At 27.8% G+C, this 14,076-nt stretch overlaps 3 protein-coding genes across 3 annotated transcripts; all 3 read right to left on the bottom strand.

The window, feature by feature from the left end:
* Positions 1 to 4,603: 4,603 nt before the first annotated feature.
* On the bottom strand, positions 4,604 to 5,740 carry GO595_010045 (uncharacterized protein; the record flags this gene model as incomplete). The annotated part of the gene is made up of 1 exon (XM_067912681.1): positions 4,604 to 5,740. One exon carries the CDS (start codon positions 5,738 to 5,740, stop codon positions 4,604 to 4,606), a length of 1,137 nt encoding a protein of 378 aa, XP_067769818.1.
* A 1,182-nt stretch (positions 5,741 to 6,922) lies between these two features.
* Positions 6,923 to 8,833, bottom strand: GO595_010044 (DUF4980 domain-containing protein; the record flags this gene model as incomplete). Its single annotated transcript, XM_067912679.1, has 1 exon — positions 6,923 to 8,833. One exon carries the CDS (start codon positions 8,831 to 8,833, stop codon positions 6,923 to 6,925), a length of 1,911 nt encoding a protein of 636 aa, XP_067769817.1.
* Positions 8,834 to 9,157: 324 nt separating this feature from the next.
* GO595_010043 (ATP-dependent RNA helicase FAL1) lies at positions 9,158 to 10,324 on the bottom strand (the record flags this gene model as incomplete). Its single annotated transcript, XM_067912678.1, has 1 exon — positions 9,158 to 10,324. The coding sequence occupies one exon, from the start codon at positions 10,322 to 10,324 to the stop codon at positions 9,158 to 9,160; it is 1,167 nt and encodes a 388-aa protein (XP_067769816.1).
* Positions 10,325 to 14,076: the final 3,752 nt, after the last annotated feature.

The raw sequence follows: 14,076 nt of genomic DNA, 5'->3' as shown, positions 1-14,076 counted from the left end.
ATAATAATAATAATAATAATAATAATAATAATAATAATAATAATAATAATAATAATAATAATAATAATAATAATAATAATAATAATAATAATAATAATAATAATAATAATAATAATAATAATAATAATAATAATAATAATAATAATAATAATAATAATAATAATAATAATAATAATAATAATAATAATAATAATAATAATAATAATAATAATAATAATAATAATAATAATAATAATAATAATAATAATAATAATAATAATAATAATAATAATAATAATAATAATAATAATAATAATAATAATAATAATAATAATAATAATAATAATAATAATAATAATAATAATAATAATAATAATAATAATAATAATAATAATAATAATAATAATAATAATAATAATAATAATAATAATAATAATAATAATAATAATAATAATAATAATAATAATAATAATAATAATAATAATAATAATAATAATAATAATAATAATAATAATAATAATAATAATAATAATAATAATAATAATAATAATAATAATAATAATAATAATAATAATAATAATAATAATAATAATAATAATAATAATAATAATAATAATAATAATAATAATAATAATAATAATAATAATAATAATAATAATAAAAGGTGAAAGAATTAACATGATTTACAATGATCTCGAAAATTATATTTATGATGATATATTTAAGGAAATTAATAATGAAGAATTGGAAAAAATATTTGATCAGAATGATAGTTCTGATAATAATATTATCAAAACCATATGAGGTTTCATAAATCCGGATAATAATTGTTTTATATCTTCGGCAATACAAATGTTTTCTTCATCTGTATTATTAATGGAAATAATCGATCATTTCAAAATCAGAAACATTGAACAAAACACTGAAAATAATCCAATTAAAGGATTATATAAGGTACTGAACAAAATAAATAAGGAAATTGGATCAGACCTTAATTCGATAATGGATGCATTGCAAAGTTAACAGATGGCAATTATTTAGTTGGATAACACTTTGATTGTCAGGAATTTATGCAAATATGTATGAACATAATCGAAAATATAGACATTTTTGTTTTAGCTTTAATATCAATACAAAATTCAAATGTACAATATGTAGCTTCGAATATTCGATTGATAGCATTGATAACTTTATCAGGATACCATGCAAAAAACAAGCGCATACACTAAATTTTTTGGATGCAATTTATGATTATTTTCATGAACATAATGAGGATAGAATCAAATGTATTAATGAAAACATTCACGGGCAAGCAAATATCTCTTCATCTAGGACATTAGATGAATGTCCTGATGTAATTATATTTCATTTGCTTCGATTTAACAAAACGGAGAAAATAAAAGATCGTTATTTTTTCTTCGAAAAAATTAATATGCATCAAATATTGGAAATGGATGGTGAACATATCTATAAATTAAAACTTTTATTTATCATTTGAGGGATGACAAAAGTATAGGACATTATGTATGTTATCCAAATATTGGTAATTACTGGATGAGATGCAGTGATGACGACTTTGAAAAGTGTCATGCCACAAATACAAATGAAGTCGAAAAAAATGGATATGTTCTTTGGTATGAAAAGGAAAAATGAATAACTAATAATAGATAAATAGTTCGTCGATAAATTACTCGATTATGAAAATCCATTTTAATCGCCAAAAAAGGACAAAATTAAAGGGATGGTGCCGAGATAGCAAATAAGTAAACAAGAAAAAGGAAATATTATGTTTTGTCATCTATTTGATGCTTTTTAATATCAACTTGGATAAAATCAGGTGAAGTGGCATATTTATTCAATATGACCATGTAATTTAAACATTCAATAATTTTGCCTTGCATTCAATTTTTTTTTTTGATGTGAAAAATTAAAATTCCATTCCATATAAGCTGTATCAAAAAATTACATGTGATTAAAAATGATGGGGATAAATATGCATTTATATCATGAATTATAACAGAAAAAAATCATATCAGAAATTATTAAAAATAAAAAAATCACCATATTTACTCATAAGTCAAGATGTGAATAAATCATACATAAGCGAATTATAATTTAACATAATTTTAGAAATATTTTTGATTTTCAAAAAAATTTGATCATTATTGAGATCATCAAATAATTTGTACCTATAAGCTGAAAAAAATATGAAAATTGCTCAAATGTTATGCATTGGCATGATCAAAACTCGGTTTATTTTGATGTAAATTCATTATTGCAAATCATAACAACAAGAAGATTTTATAGATTTCAGCACAAAAAACATAATAAAAATAAAAATTAAGCAATAATAGAATTAAAAAAAAAAAAAAAAAAAAAAAAAATCTTGGCCAAGGCGGTGTTCGATTTGCACACTGTTAGTCCCTATTAGTGGTAGGCCAGACACCGCCTTGGCCAAGACATTATCTGATGATTGTCGGTCACATAAATTTTTGATATCAACGGTTCATGTCAAATATTCGTCAGAATATGTCAAAATGTCATATCGGTTTCAATTCAAATAATCCAAAATACCGAAAAAAATATGGGCTAATCGTTTTCGCCATGATCGGCAGATTCAAAAAAATTTTTTGCTGAAAAAGTTATGTTTGAACGGTTATGAATGCCATTTTCTATTTTGATGGAAAGAATTAAAAGCAAAGTTACAGCTCTTATTAATGAGTGTAATAAAATTAACAAAACAACTTTCCCAACGGGTATATTAGTATAACAGAATTTGTATCAAATGTTTCAAGAGAACTTAAATTACTTTATACTGCAGCTCAAACAAGTTGCTGTAACAGAAAATGTGTATTCAAATGTACATTTCATGGAAGAAGATTAGGTATGATTAAAACCCATTGACCTTCTTATCTTGTTTTTATGATTACTTTCTAAACAATGTTCAATATTTTACATTTGATCAGCTCAATTCAGAATTTCAACATAGTCATTCAATTTCTGACGATTTTTACAAAGCACACAGAAATATGTTAACTGAAAAGATCATAAGGGAGGTTTATCAACAACAAAAATTAGGTGTTCCTCCTGGAATTATCAGGACATATTTAAATATTGTAATGAGCTCAAATAATTTTTATAATCTCAGAAGAGATATTATTCAACAAGAAAATTTTGAAAATCTTGATATGTTACTTAAAAAACTTCAAAATATTCAGAATTTTCATTTTATATTGCATATAAATGCTAATAATGAATTTTATTTATTAACAGCAATTCATCTAAAAATAATTTACACAAATCATTGGAATGATGTAATTAATATCGATGATACACAATGTACGAACATTTATAATATTATAATTGCAATAGTTACGATTGATCCTGATGACCATTCTCAAATTGTTTCATATGGTTTTTTTCAGATAAAACAGAAAATTCGTTTGAATTATTTATGAATGATATTAAACAATTTACACAAAAAACAATTCGTTTAATTGTTATGGATAGATATATGGTCCAATTCAATGCGGCACATAATATTTTCCACAAAGCAATTATTGGACTTTGCTTAGTACACATCCAAAGAAATCTTGAATCTCTCCACAACAACGAATTAATGGATTTCTTTTTCCAAATGAAAAATAATATACAACATTGTGAAAGCTTTATAGAATATTTGACAAATTAAATGAATAACATGGAAAATTCATCTGGAAAAGAACTATTAAGTAATAAAATTAATTATAGACAACATTGGTTGCCATTGGATGTAACTTTAAAAGGCATTCCTATAACTTATTTGAATACAGAAAGAGTTGAATGTATTTTTTCGAAATTTAAATCGAATTACTTATTGAAAAATATTTACAGAATCATTTAAAAGATTGAATAATCTTTCCAACCTATTATTAATTCAATCAATTTGTTCAATAAACAATGTTATGGATAATAAATTTGAAATTAGAATTGATATAAAAAAAATGATAAAGTTGGACTTTAATATTAAAAAGTAATTATTTTGAGTTAATGGATACTTATTTGTTGCTTATTTGGTTATATACAAATGATCAGACAATCATTTTTTAGAATGAAATATTTCAAGTATTGTCTTAGCATTTGGTCGATTTTTTTTTAATAGCTTTATAATTTTTTATTGTAGATTCATTTTTGCGTTTGTGGTTCAATTTAAAAAAAAAGATCCAGTCATTCTCATTCTATATTATATATAATCGAAATTTTAATATGACAAAAAGTAATATCATAAATGAGGATATGGGGAAATTATTTTTTATTTCCTAAAACCATTTATATCTAGAGATACAGAAAGAAAAGAATTAAAATTCCATTCAAAATAAACCTCAGAAATTTGAGAATATTGTACAATCGGAGTCGAACCGATGGTATTTAACTTGCAAAAAAGGATTATACCGCCAAGCTATAAATTTGATTCAACAATCGGTTGAATATTAATATTTCTCTCTAACAGGTCCACCTAAATTGAATAAAAAAAATTGCTTTCACAATTTAGCCAACTTTTTGAAGGTCGTAAAATATTTACAAACACAAAAAATAACGTTGCAGAGAACAAAAAACATTTAGTTATGGAAAGAGTTGACAGTTATTATTGTATAATAGGATGCGAAATCATGTTCTTAAGTAATGCTGAGCCTGGTTGAATTGATTGTGCTTTTTCTTTGAGATTTGTATTTTCTATCTGTAGATATTTAAGCTCTTTCATAAGTGCAGAGATATGTTGTTCATAATATTTCTGCATTTCGTCTTTTTGGTGTAATAATATTTCGCAATTTTCACGAAGAATTTGAATCTCCTTCTGTAAAAGAAGAGATTTCTGTCTGTAGAGGGTTTCAATAGTATCGTTTTTGTCTTGAAGAAGCTTTTTGTCTGCTTCAAGTTTCTGTATTTTAAGATCATAATCTGCTAATTTTGGTGGAATTGGAAGATTTGATATATTTCCGGTGCTGGAACGAGTACGTCGATGTTGAGGGAAGATTCCATCTAAGGATAATACACCTTGATGAGACGGTGTTTTATTATCTGTATTTTGACATAATGATGGAGACTCGATTTTAAGAAGTCCGCCGGACCGTATTATTGGAGACTTCTGTTCGCCTAGCTTTGGTTCTTTGGATTTTGCTTGTAATGGAAGCAAATTTGTTTTTAACTGTTGAGGCTTTCGAACTGCGTTTGTGGAGGCTGAAACTGATGGAGGCTTGTTGCCTTTGAGCTCACATTCATAGGCGATCATTTCTTTGAGGTATTTAAGATATCGAAAATATGCTTGATAATGAAATACTCGTTCGAAAAATGGGTGAAGCACATCTTTTGATACCCTTTGGAATGAAGCCATGAAAGATTTTGCATCGAAAGGTTCACCAGATACATCTGCAAAAGGTTGTTTCAAAACTTGAAGCGGAACCAATTTTTCTGTTAAAGACTCTTTGTTGCTAACATCAAATCCTTGAGCTTGAGCTTCGTCAATCATTAGTTTACTGAAATCGTCGTAGATGAAATGGACATCTTTTTCAATTTTACATCCCAAAATCATTTTAAGCTTTTTAATCTTTGGGAATTGATTAGTGAAAAAGTCCTTTGCTATTTGTAGTTTTGATTCAGGGTCTGAAGTTGATAATATCGCACGTAATGTATTTGAGATTTGGACCACAAGACTTTTAACTTCTTCTGCTTTGCCAAATTTGACCTCACAAGAATAAGCTAAGTCTACAAGTGAGCCTTGCATATTTCTGAGTAGTTGTCGTAGATATTGGACCTGGGCTTGCTCCATTTGATATTCTGAGCACAACAAAAAGCTCTTTAGAAAAAGTAAATATACTTTTTGAATGTGATCGATGTCATAAAAAATGCTTCGCTGAAAATTCCATATAAAATATACCGTTAGTTTTACTACCAACGGCCAAGACATTGAATTGTTTGAAATTTATATACAATTTTAACAAATTCAGTTTTAAGAAAAATTCTGTATATAAAAATCATCTTTATGAAAAATTAAGTATAAAACGATGGTTTTTTCTGGTGAATTATGCTTCGAAGCTGACTGTCAGTTTTGGGTGAATGAAAACTAAAAAAGCCAAAAATATTACATTTTTTATAATGAAGACTTATAACGAAGCGCTTGGGTAAAGAAAACCCCTTGAATTCCAAAGATAATTTTTTACAGTATTAATATGCTTCAATCAAATTTTCATATTATCTGATCAAACATCTTTTACTAATTTGGCGTGTTTTTTCACTTAAGGCATTTTAATTGTGTTTTTAATGAAAACAGATCATGTGTTATAAAGAAAATTGCTTGAAATTAGAAGTATACAAACATGATAAAGTACAAATTAGATTCACTTGTATTAGGCTTATCGAACATGTTGCGTCCTACATTTCATACCAAAAGAAAATGATGTGCAAGACAAAAAGGTTTTGTGCTGATTGCCTGACAGTTTTTGTTTGACAAATGGTTTTTTTGGGTTTGCGGTTACGGTTTGGGCAAATACGATAATAAAAATTTTACAAAACCAAAACCAACATCCGACAATCCACGCCTACACTATGCGTTAAACTATAACATGTTAAGGACATCATATTTTTACGGTGAAGTCAAAAAATGAGTCAATCCATAAGTCTTGGAAACTTCTTTAAGGAATACTTCTTGGGGAAATAAAGCATTCAATTTTTTTCAATAAAACTGTCAGTTCATTTTTTATGTCTTTCATGAACTTCTTTAAGCAATACTTCCTTAATAAGTTATAAGTTCCTGACCATCCAATTTGTAGATTTGATTTTAACTAAGCTCAAATTATTATAATTTAATGGTATTTGCTCGCCATTGTATTTCGAGATCTCAAAAACGCACATTCGCATTAATAATTTCTCCTTTCATATTCCAAAGTAAATCCAATTAATTTTTACTTTAATTTACATTAAGTGATGTACTCAGTTGTCCGTAACTTTTCTTCCTCTTTAGCACCACAACGACGCCAATGATTAATCCGACCACGACAACAGCTGCCACAACTGATATTGCGATGATAGCCTCTTTGGACAGTCCGCTTTTGTTGGCTGGCGGTGGAATCGGAACTTCAGCATCGATGTTATTCATTGTCTTATTTAACTCCCAAACATTCACATTGACCACAGTTGAGTTGTCGTCAGATATAACCATAATTTGATTTAATGGTTTATCTGGAAATATCAGATTTGTAATTGCACATATTCCATCGCTGGAGAAGAACTCAACAGACGACTTATCGATGAACAATGTAAATTCGTATTTATCTTGAACAGATACATTACAATATGTTGATGAATTGAAATCATTTGAAAATGTAGAACTGGTACTATGGTTTCGATCCATAATATATTGTCCAGTTGCTGTATTTAATGTGATATCTACGTATTGTTCAACTTCATTTGAAAGTCTTAAGATAAAATTATTTGTATTCGATGTAACACCAACTGAAATTTCAGACAATTCGGTGATTTTTTCTGGTATTGTATAATTTCCTTTTTCAATTTTAATGTTTTCATATGAATTATTCCTTAATCGAAGTGATTTCGTTTCTTCAATTGGTAAATTCGTTAATGTAAGTTTCCCATTAACTTCTTTTAACCCAAATAAACGTGGAATACTACAGTATCCTCTGAAAATTGTCGATGGGATCTTGTCTGCATACTGCCAATTGTTCATCCATGCGATTCCAATGTTACGGTTATTGGGGTCCCCCGAAAAAGTGACAATAGCATATGCATCTTTTCCATAATCAACCCAACGAACGTCTTGTGGTGATTGTTCACATGTGAACTTTGTTCCATCGAATGTACCAACAAAGTACTGGCATGCAGAACCACCTGAATATCCGCCAGGATTGATATTAAGGAGAATTACGTGTTTCTTAATTTCTGGGAAATAAAGAAGATCAGGACATTCCCAAACTCCACTGTGTTCTCCATATCCTTCACCAAAGTCACTTAAGTGAGTCCAATTGATTAAATTATCTGATCCCCAAAATTCAATATGTTGACCAGCAGCAATGAGAATGACAAATTTACCAGGTGAGTATTCAATAACTTTAGGATCTCTAAAATCTGGGACATTGGAATAAATATTTGGAATAATTGGATTGCCAATATATTTAGTCCAAGTGTAACCACCGTCTTGACTATAAGCCATACTTTGCTGCTGGTAATCACCAGCTGATGTATAGAATGAAAGAATAGCATTTTGACCAAACCCGGAAACACCTTTTGTATCAACAATGGAACTACCAGAGAAAATTTGGCCAAGGTCATCACGTTCAAGTGAAACAGGCAAGTATTCCCAATTATATAGATCTTTTGAAATAGCATGCGCCCATTCCATATTACCCCAAACAGCTGCATATAAATTAGCTTGGTGATGGTAGTGGTAATACCCGTTGTAATAAAACATTCCGTTTGGATCATTCATCCAACCATATTTTGGTGTGAAATGATATCCTGAACGATATTGTTCATCGTAAGGAACTTGAAATGTTTCACTTTCATAAAGCCTTTCCATAAATGAAGTGTTATCAGGAAGACCAACAGCAACAATAGTAAGTTTTCTTCCCTTCCATTTCGAAACATCCAAAGGAAGTTCATACGATATTGAATCGTTGTTAATAGCACAACGTATGTCCAAAGTTTTTTCGAATTTATCATCGAGATATAATTTGGTAGTATATTGTTGACCTTTTTCATCGATTGCAAAATTTATATAGTTTGCATTAACTATAAAGCTTTTAGCATGACCAACTGTGTCGCTTGCAGATAAGCAAAGAACCGCAAAAGCAATTTGGAACATGAATGTGACGCCGATATCCATCGAAACTTTTTGTGGGATCACACAGAATTTGTTTACATAGAAATTTCTATCTGATTAAATATTTAATACCGTATTTCCACTTTTTCAAATGATTACGATAATTATCAACACAAATATTCCATTGACTCCGTTATAAAAACGATGTCTGTTCAAAGCATTCAAATAATCCAGAATCCCATTCAAAAAACAACAAAATTCATAGAAAACGCCAACAAAAAGTGCCATAAATTTAAACGGTTGTGCTGTTATCATTTTTGCTTTGAAGAGAAATTATGCAAAGTTATATATAATTTTATTACACAATCAGAAAAATAATGAATCTAAATCAGACGGAAGTGGCTGTATTACCGAATCATAATATTTCTGTATTTTTTGTATTTTCTTTTCATCGCCACTTCCAGCGCAAAACGTAATTGCAATTCCTTTTCGACCGAATCGACCACTTCTTCCAATTCTATGTAAATATGTTTCGCATTGTGTTGGGATATCAAAGTTAATCACAAGTGTAACATTTCGTACGTCTATACCGCGCGCCCATACATCTGTTGCTATTAAAACTCTTGTTTCTCCGTTTCTAAAGTCTGCTGTTATTTGTTCTCTTTCTTCCATAGACAATTGACCATGTGCTAAACTCACAGTAAATCCGCTAGAAACCATTTGGTTCTTGAGCCATGTTCCCTTGTCGCGAGTATTGACGAATATAACCGCCCTCTCGATTGCAACGCTCTGATACAAATCAATTAGCGCATCGAACTTGAACTCTTCGGCGGAGCGAACAATGTACTGGTTAACATTAGAAAGAGAGAGCTCATCGCGCGGAACTAAGAGATTTAGTCCTCGTGGTAAGAATCCTGTGTACAGCTCAATTACATCCTCACTAACTGTGGCTGTAACTACTACAATTTGTGGCTTGGCTGGCTGGAGAACTGTTAAAATGTCTGTTATTGTGCGCTTAAAAGATGTAAGCATTTCATCGGCTTCATCTAATACAACAATTTTGACTTTGTTGTAATCGATGTTGTGCTCTCTGAGAAGCTGAAGGATTCGCCCTGGAGTTCCAGAAACACAATGAATTCCTTTCTTCAATGCTTTGACATCTTCACCAAGTGAATTTCCACCAATACATGAACGAGTTTGAGCGCCAAGTGATTTTAATGTGTTTTCACTTTGAAGTGCAAGTTCTCGTGTTGGTGAAATCACAATTAATTCTGTGAATTTTGATGTAAGTTTGAGTCTTTGTAATGAACCAATTGAAAATGTTGCTGTTTTTCCAGTACCATTTTGAGATTGAAGCACCATAGATTTTCCTTGTGATATTGGAATAATTGCACGTGATTGAACAGGTGAAGGTTTGGTCCATCCTAATTTAAGAATAGCATCAAGTAACTCTGGTTTAAGGTTCATTGACTCCCATGTATCGTAAACTTTTATATTTTGAGTTGCTTGGAAAGCACGTTCTTCGTTAATCATTGGTCATAACCTTGTCACTTTTGGTGAGTAAACGGTTTTTGCTTAGTCTAAACGTCTGCTGAACACATGAATCATTAAATTTAAAAATTAAATTTACAATTAATTTATTTATTTTACGTGATTTTTTTCTTGAAATTTTAAATTCCTTGTTAAATTCATTATAGCTAATAACACAAATAGATTTCTTCATTGATAATGCATTATAGGTTTTTATTTCATCTGTTCCATTAAACAAAAATTTCAAGTTTTCACACTTTGTTTTGAAAGATAATCATTTTGTTTTCTTGTTGCGAGCAAAAACAATCAAGAAAATGAGATTGAAAAGGCATAAAGGAACTTGATAAGATTAAGGATTTTATTAAGTAATTATAAATAAAATGACCTAAAGTTGAGTTGTTACAACTTATGACAAGTTATTATGTTCTAGAAGCAGTTTAACTATTTCTGTATGACCATATTTAGATGCCAAAATAAGTGCTGTATCAAATAATTTAAATGATTTCCAAATATTATCTCAAAATTTTAATGTATCAAAATAAATATCAAACAAAACAAATAAATATTTTCAGCATTGACATCGATTCCTTCTTGTTTAAGTATTAATTCAACCATTTCAGTATGACCATTTGAAGATAAGTAAATAAGTGCTGTATAAAATTTTTAAAATAATTTCCAAATATTACTTTGAGATCCAAAATCATCAAAACATATTTTACATGAAAAGAATAAATATCTTTAACATTAACATCAATTCCTTCTTGTTCCAGAAGTAATTTAACTATTTCCATATGATTATGATCTGATGCGATTATAAGTGCTGTTTGAAATAATTTGAATAATTTTCAAGTATTTTTTTGAAATAAAAAATTATTAAAATTAAGATCAAATAAAACATATAAATATCTTTATCATTAATGTCAATTCCTTCTTGTTCAAGAAGTAATTTAACTACTTCTATGTGACCATTTTTAGATGCACAAATAAGTGATGTTTCAAATAAATTAAATAATTTCCAAATGATTTTTTAAAACATGAAAAAATTATCAAAGCGAATGCTAAACAAAGTAAATAAATTTCCTTAGCATTAATATCAATCTCAACTTGTTCAAGAAGTAATTTAACTATTTCTGCGTGACCATTTTTGGATGCCAAAATAAGTGCTGTCCGAAGAGATTTAAATAATTTTTAAATATTATTTCAAAACCAAAAATTATTTATACCAAAATCTAATTAAATCAAAAAACATCTTTAGCATTAATATCAATTTTTTTCTGTTCAAGAAGTAATTTAACTATTTCTGTGTGACCATTTTCAGATGCAAACATAAGTGCAGTCTCAAATAATTTAAATAATTTCCAAATATTATTATGAAATATAAAATCATTAAAACAAATTCTAAATATAAAATATAAATACATTTAGCATTAACATTAATTCCATCTTGCTCAAGTAATATTTTAAAGATTTCGGCATAACCATTTTGAGCACAGTTTAGAACAAATGATGTTTCAAAAAATTCGAAGAAATATCAAATATATATTTAAAACATTAAATCATATTATTAAAAATCGAATGAATTTAATAAATAAATTTAATATTGGTATCAATAAATTGATTATTAACAAGATAATTAAAAAGTTCTTTATTTCCACAAAATGATGTAGCTTTAAATTTAATTGATTTTTTTGGAAATTTTTCAAGATAATATTGAACAAGAAATAAATTCCCGCTTTTTATTGATTCGTTAATAATATTTTCACTGATTTTCATTCTCTTTTCTTGTAAAAATGATAATATTTCATAATTATTAGATAAAATACATTCGATTCCCAAATTTTCTAAATTAGAAATTTTTGCAAATTTATTTTCGTAAAGATAATGAAAGATATCATTTCTATGAAATTTAATTGCCGCAACATATGTATCACTAAATTTTGAATGATTTTGTTTACACAAATGAATGATTTCAAGATTTCCGCTTGCAACTGCAAATTTCCCTGAATTATATAATTTAGCACCATTTATAAGCAAAAATTTAAAACATTTGATTGACCCAAAAAATGATGCATATTCAATTAATGTAACATTTTCTTTGGCAAGAAATGAACATCTTTCATAAATTGATTTTTCAATTCTTTGATTAAAATCAAAATTATTTTGCGATGATATTTCTTGAAGTTTTTCTATTTCATCATTTCGAATTATTCTTGAGATTTCATTTGGATTATAGCCTTCTTTAATTAAGTGCTTATGAAACTCCCAATCATTCTTTGATAGTTCTTCATTCATTTGTGAAACTTCTATATTTTCATAAAGTAATTCATTATCAATTTTCTCAAGAAGATAATTCGATTCTTGGGTATTAATAGATAGGAGAAACTTTGCAAAAATAGTGAATATTTTATTATTATTATCTTTTATGCGTTCATTTTCTACTGTTTCAAGTATTTTTAAATATTCGAAACAAACTTTATCAAGACCTTTAACCAAAAAAAATGAATAAGCAATACTGCAAACAATGAAATTGAATGAATATGAGAAATCTTTAAAAAAGTAACTGAAGGAAGACTCAGCTGATTCGTTGATATTAGTTTCATTTAAATTAAAAATAATTTTTTCAAGGGATTGTAATATTTGGAGATTTTCTTTGTAGCTGGGTTGTGTGGAACTATGGTACTTTTCCATTGAGCAATTAATCGGTTTTCATATCACATATCATATTTTTCATAAATACGATGAGTAAATTCAATGACAACTATCACTTTTTTCAACAGAAAATAAAATCGTCACATAGAAAATTATATCGTTTGTCAACACATTGAATTTGGAAATGTAAATATTTCAAAAAGTGGCTATTTCTGCGGCATGCGCGGATGAAGATTAAATGAATATGGTATATGATATAAAGCTCCTCTTTGATTAACAGAATAAGTCTTTTTTTTTACAAAAAATGATGGGCTCAGATTGAACATAAAATTTTCTATATTGTACAATTTCATTCATTTATTTTCGCCCAACACAAACATAGAAAGTGTCAGTAACGTACTATTCCATGAACCATAGACAAATTAATTTGAACAATATATCAGCTGATAAAATTGAAAGAGAAAATATCTTTTTGAAATCGTAATCCGCAATTATTTGAATTGGATTAGTTCCGATACGTTATATTGATTTCTGTCAGATTTATTCTTAAATTTGATGACGTCTACACTCAAAATTCTACGACGATTGTCTGGAGAATTCTGAGCTTTTTTCTATCACATAATTTTTTCGTTTAAAAGGACATCTATGTACTCTAATGAAGTAGAGACCAATTTAATATTCAGTTTAACCACATCTTTTCAATGGTGTTCGAGACACTAGATCGTCAAATGAGTTTTTGAATGTTTCTCTCAAAAAAATTTTCAGCTCATAACACGAGGTCAAAAAATTATAATTAAATGCTACCTTCTCCAAAATATAAGACAGAAAAGATATCTTTACTTTTAATTCTTTCATTTTTAATAATAATCAGATATCTTCTTATACCAATTGAAGAGCCAAAAATTGAAATCCTTACCGTATCAAGAAAGAATAGTACTGAAGATGTGCTTTTTATAATATTGACTACCCTAAACAATTGTAGACCACATATTACAAATGATTATTTTGTATCAGATTTAAACAACATTCAGGGATATAAAGCTATTTACATCAACTTATATAAAGAGAACATAACAAGTCTTGAGCCAAATTCCAATAAAACACAA

This window comes from Histomonas meleagridis, assembly GCF_020186115.1.
Source record: "Histomonas meleagridis strain 2922-C6/04-10x chromosome Unknown scaffold_168, whole genome shotgun sequence".
NCBI lineage: Eukaryota > Parabasalia > Tritrichomonadida > Dientamoebidae > Histomonas > Histomonas meleagridis.
The sequence above is the reverse complement of the archived record's forward strand: the minus strand, read 5'-3'. Positions and strand labels throughout refer to the sequence as shown.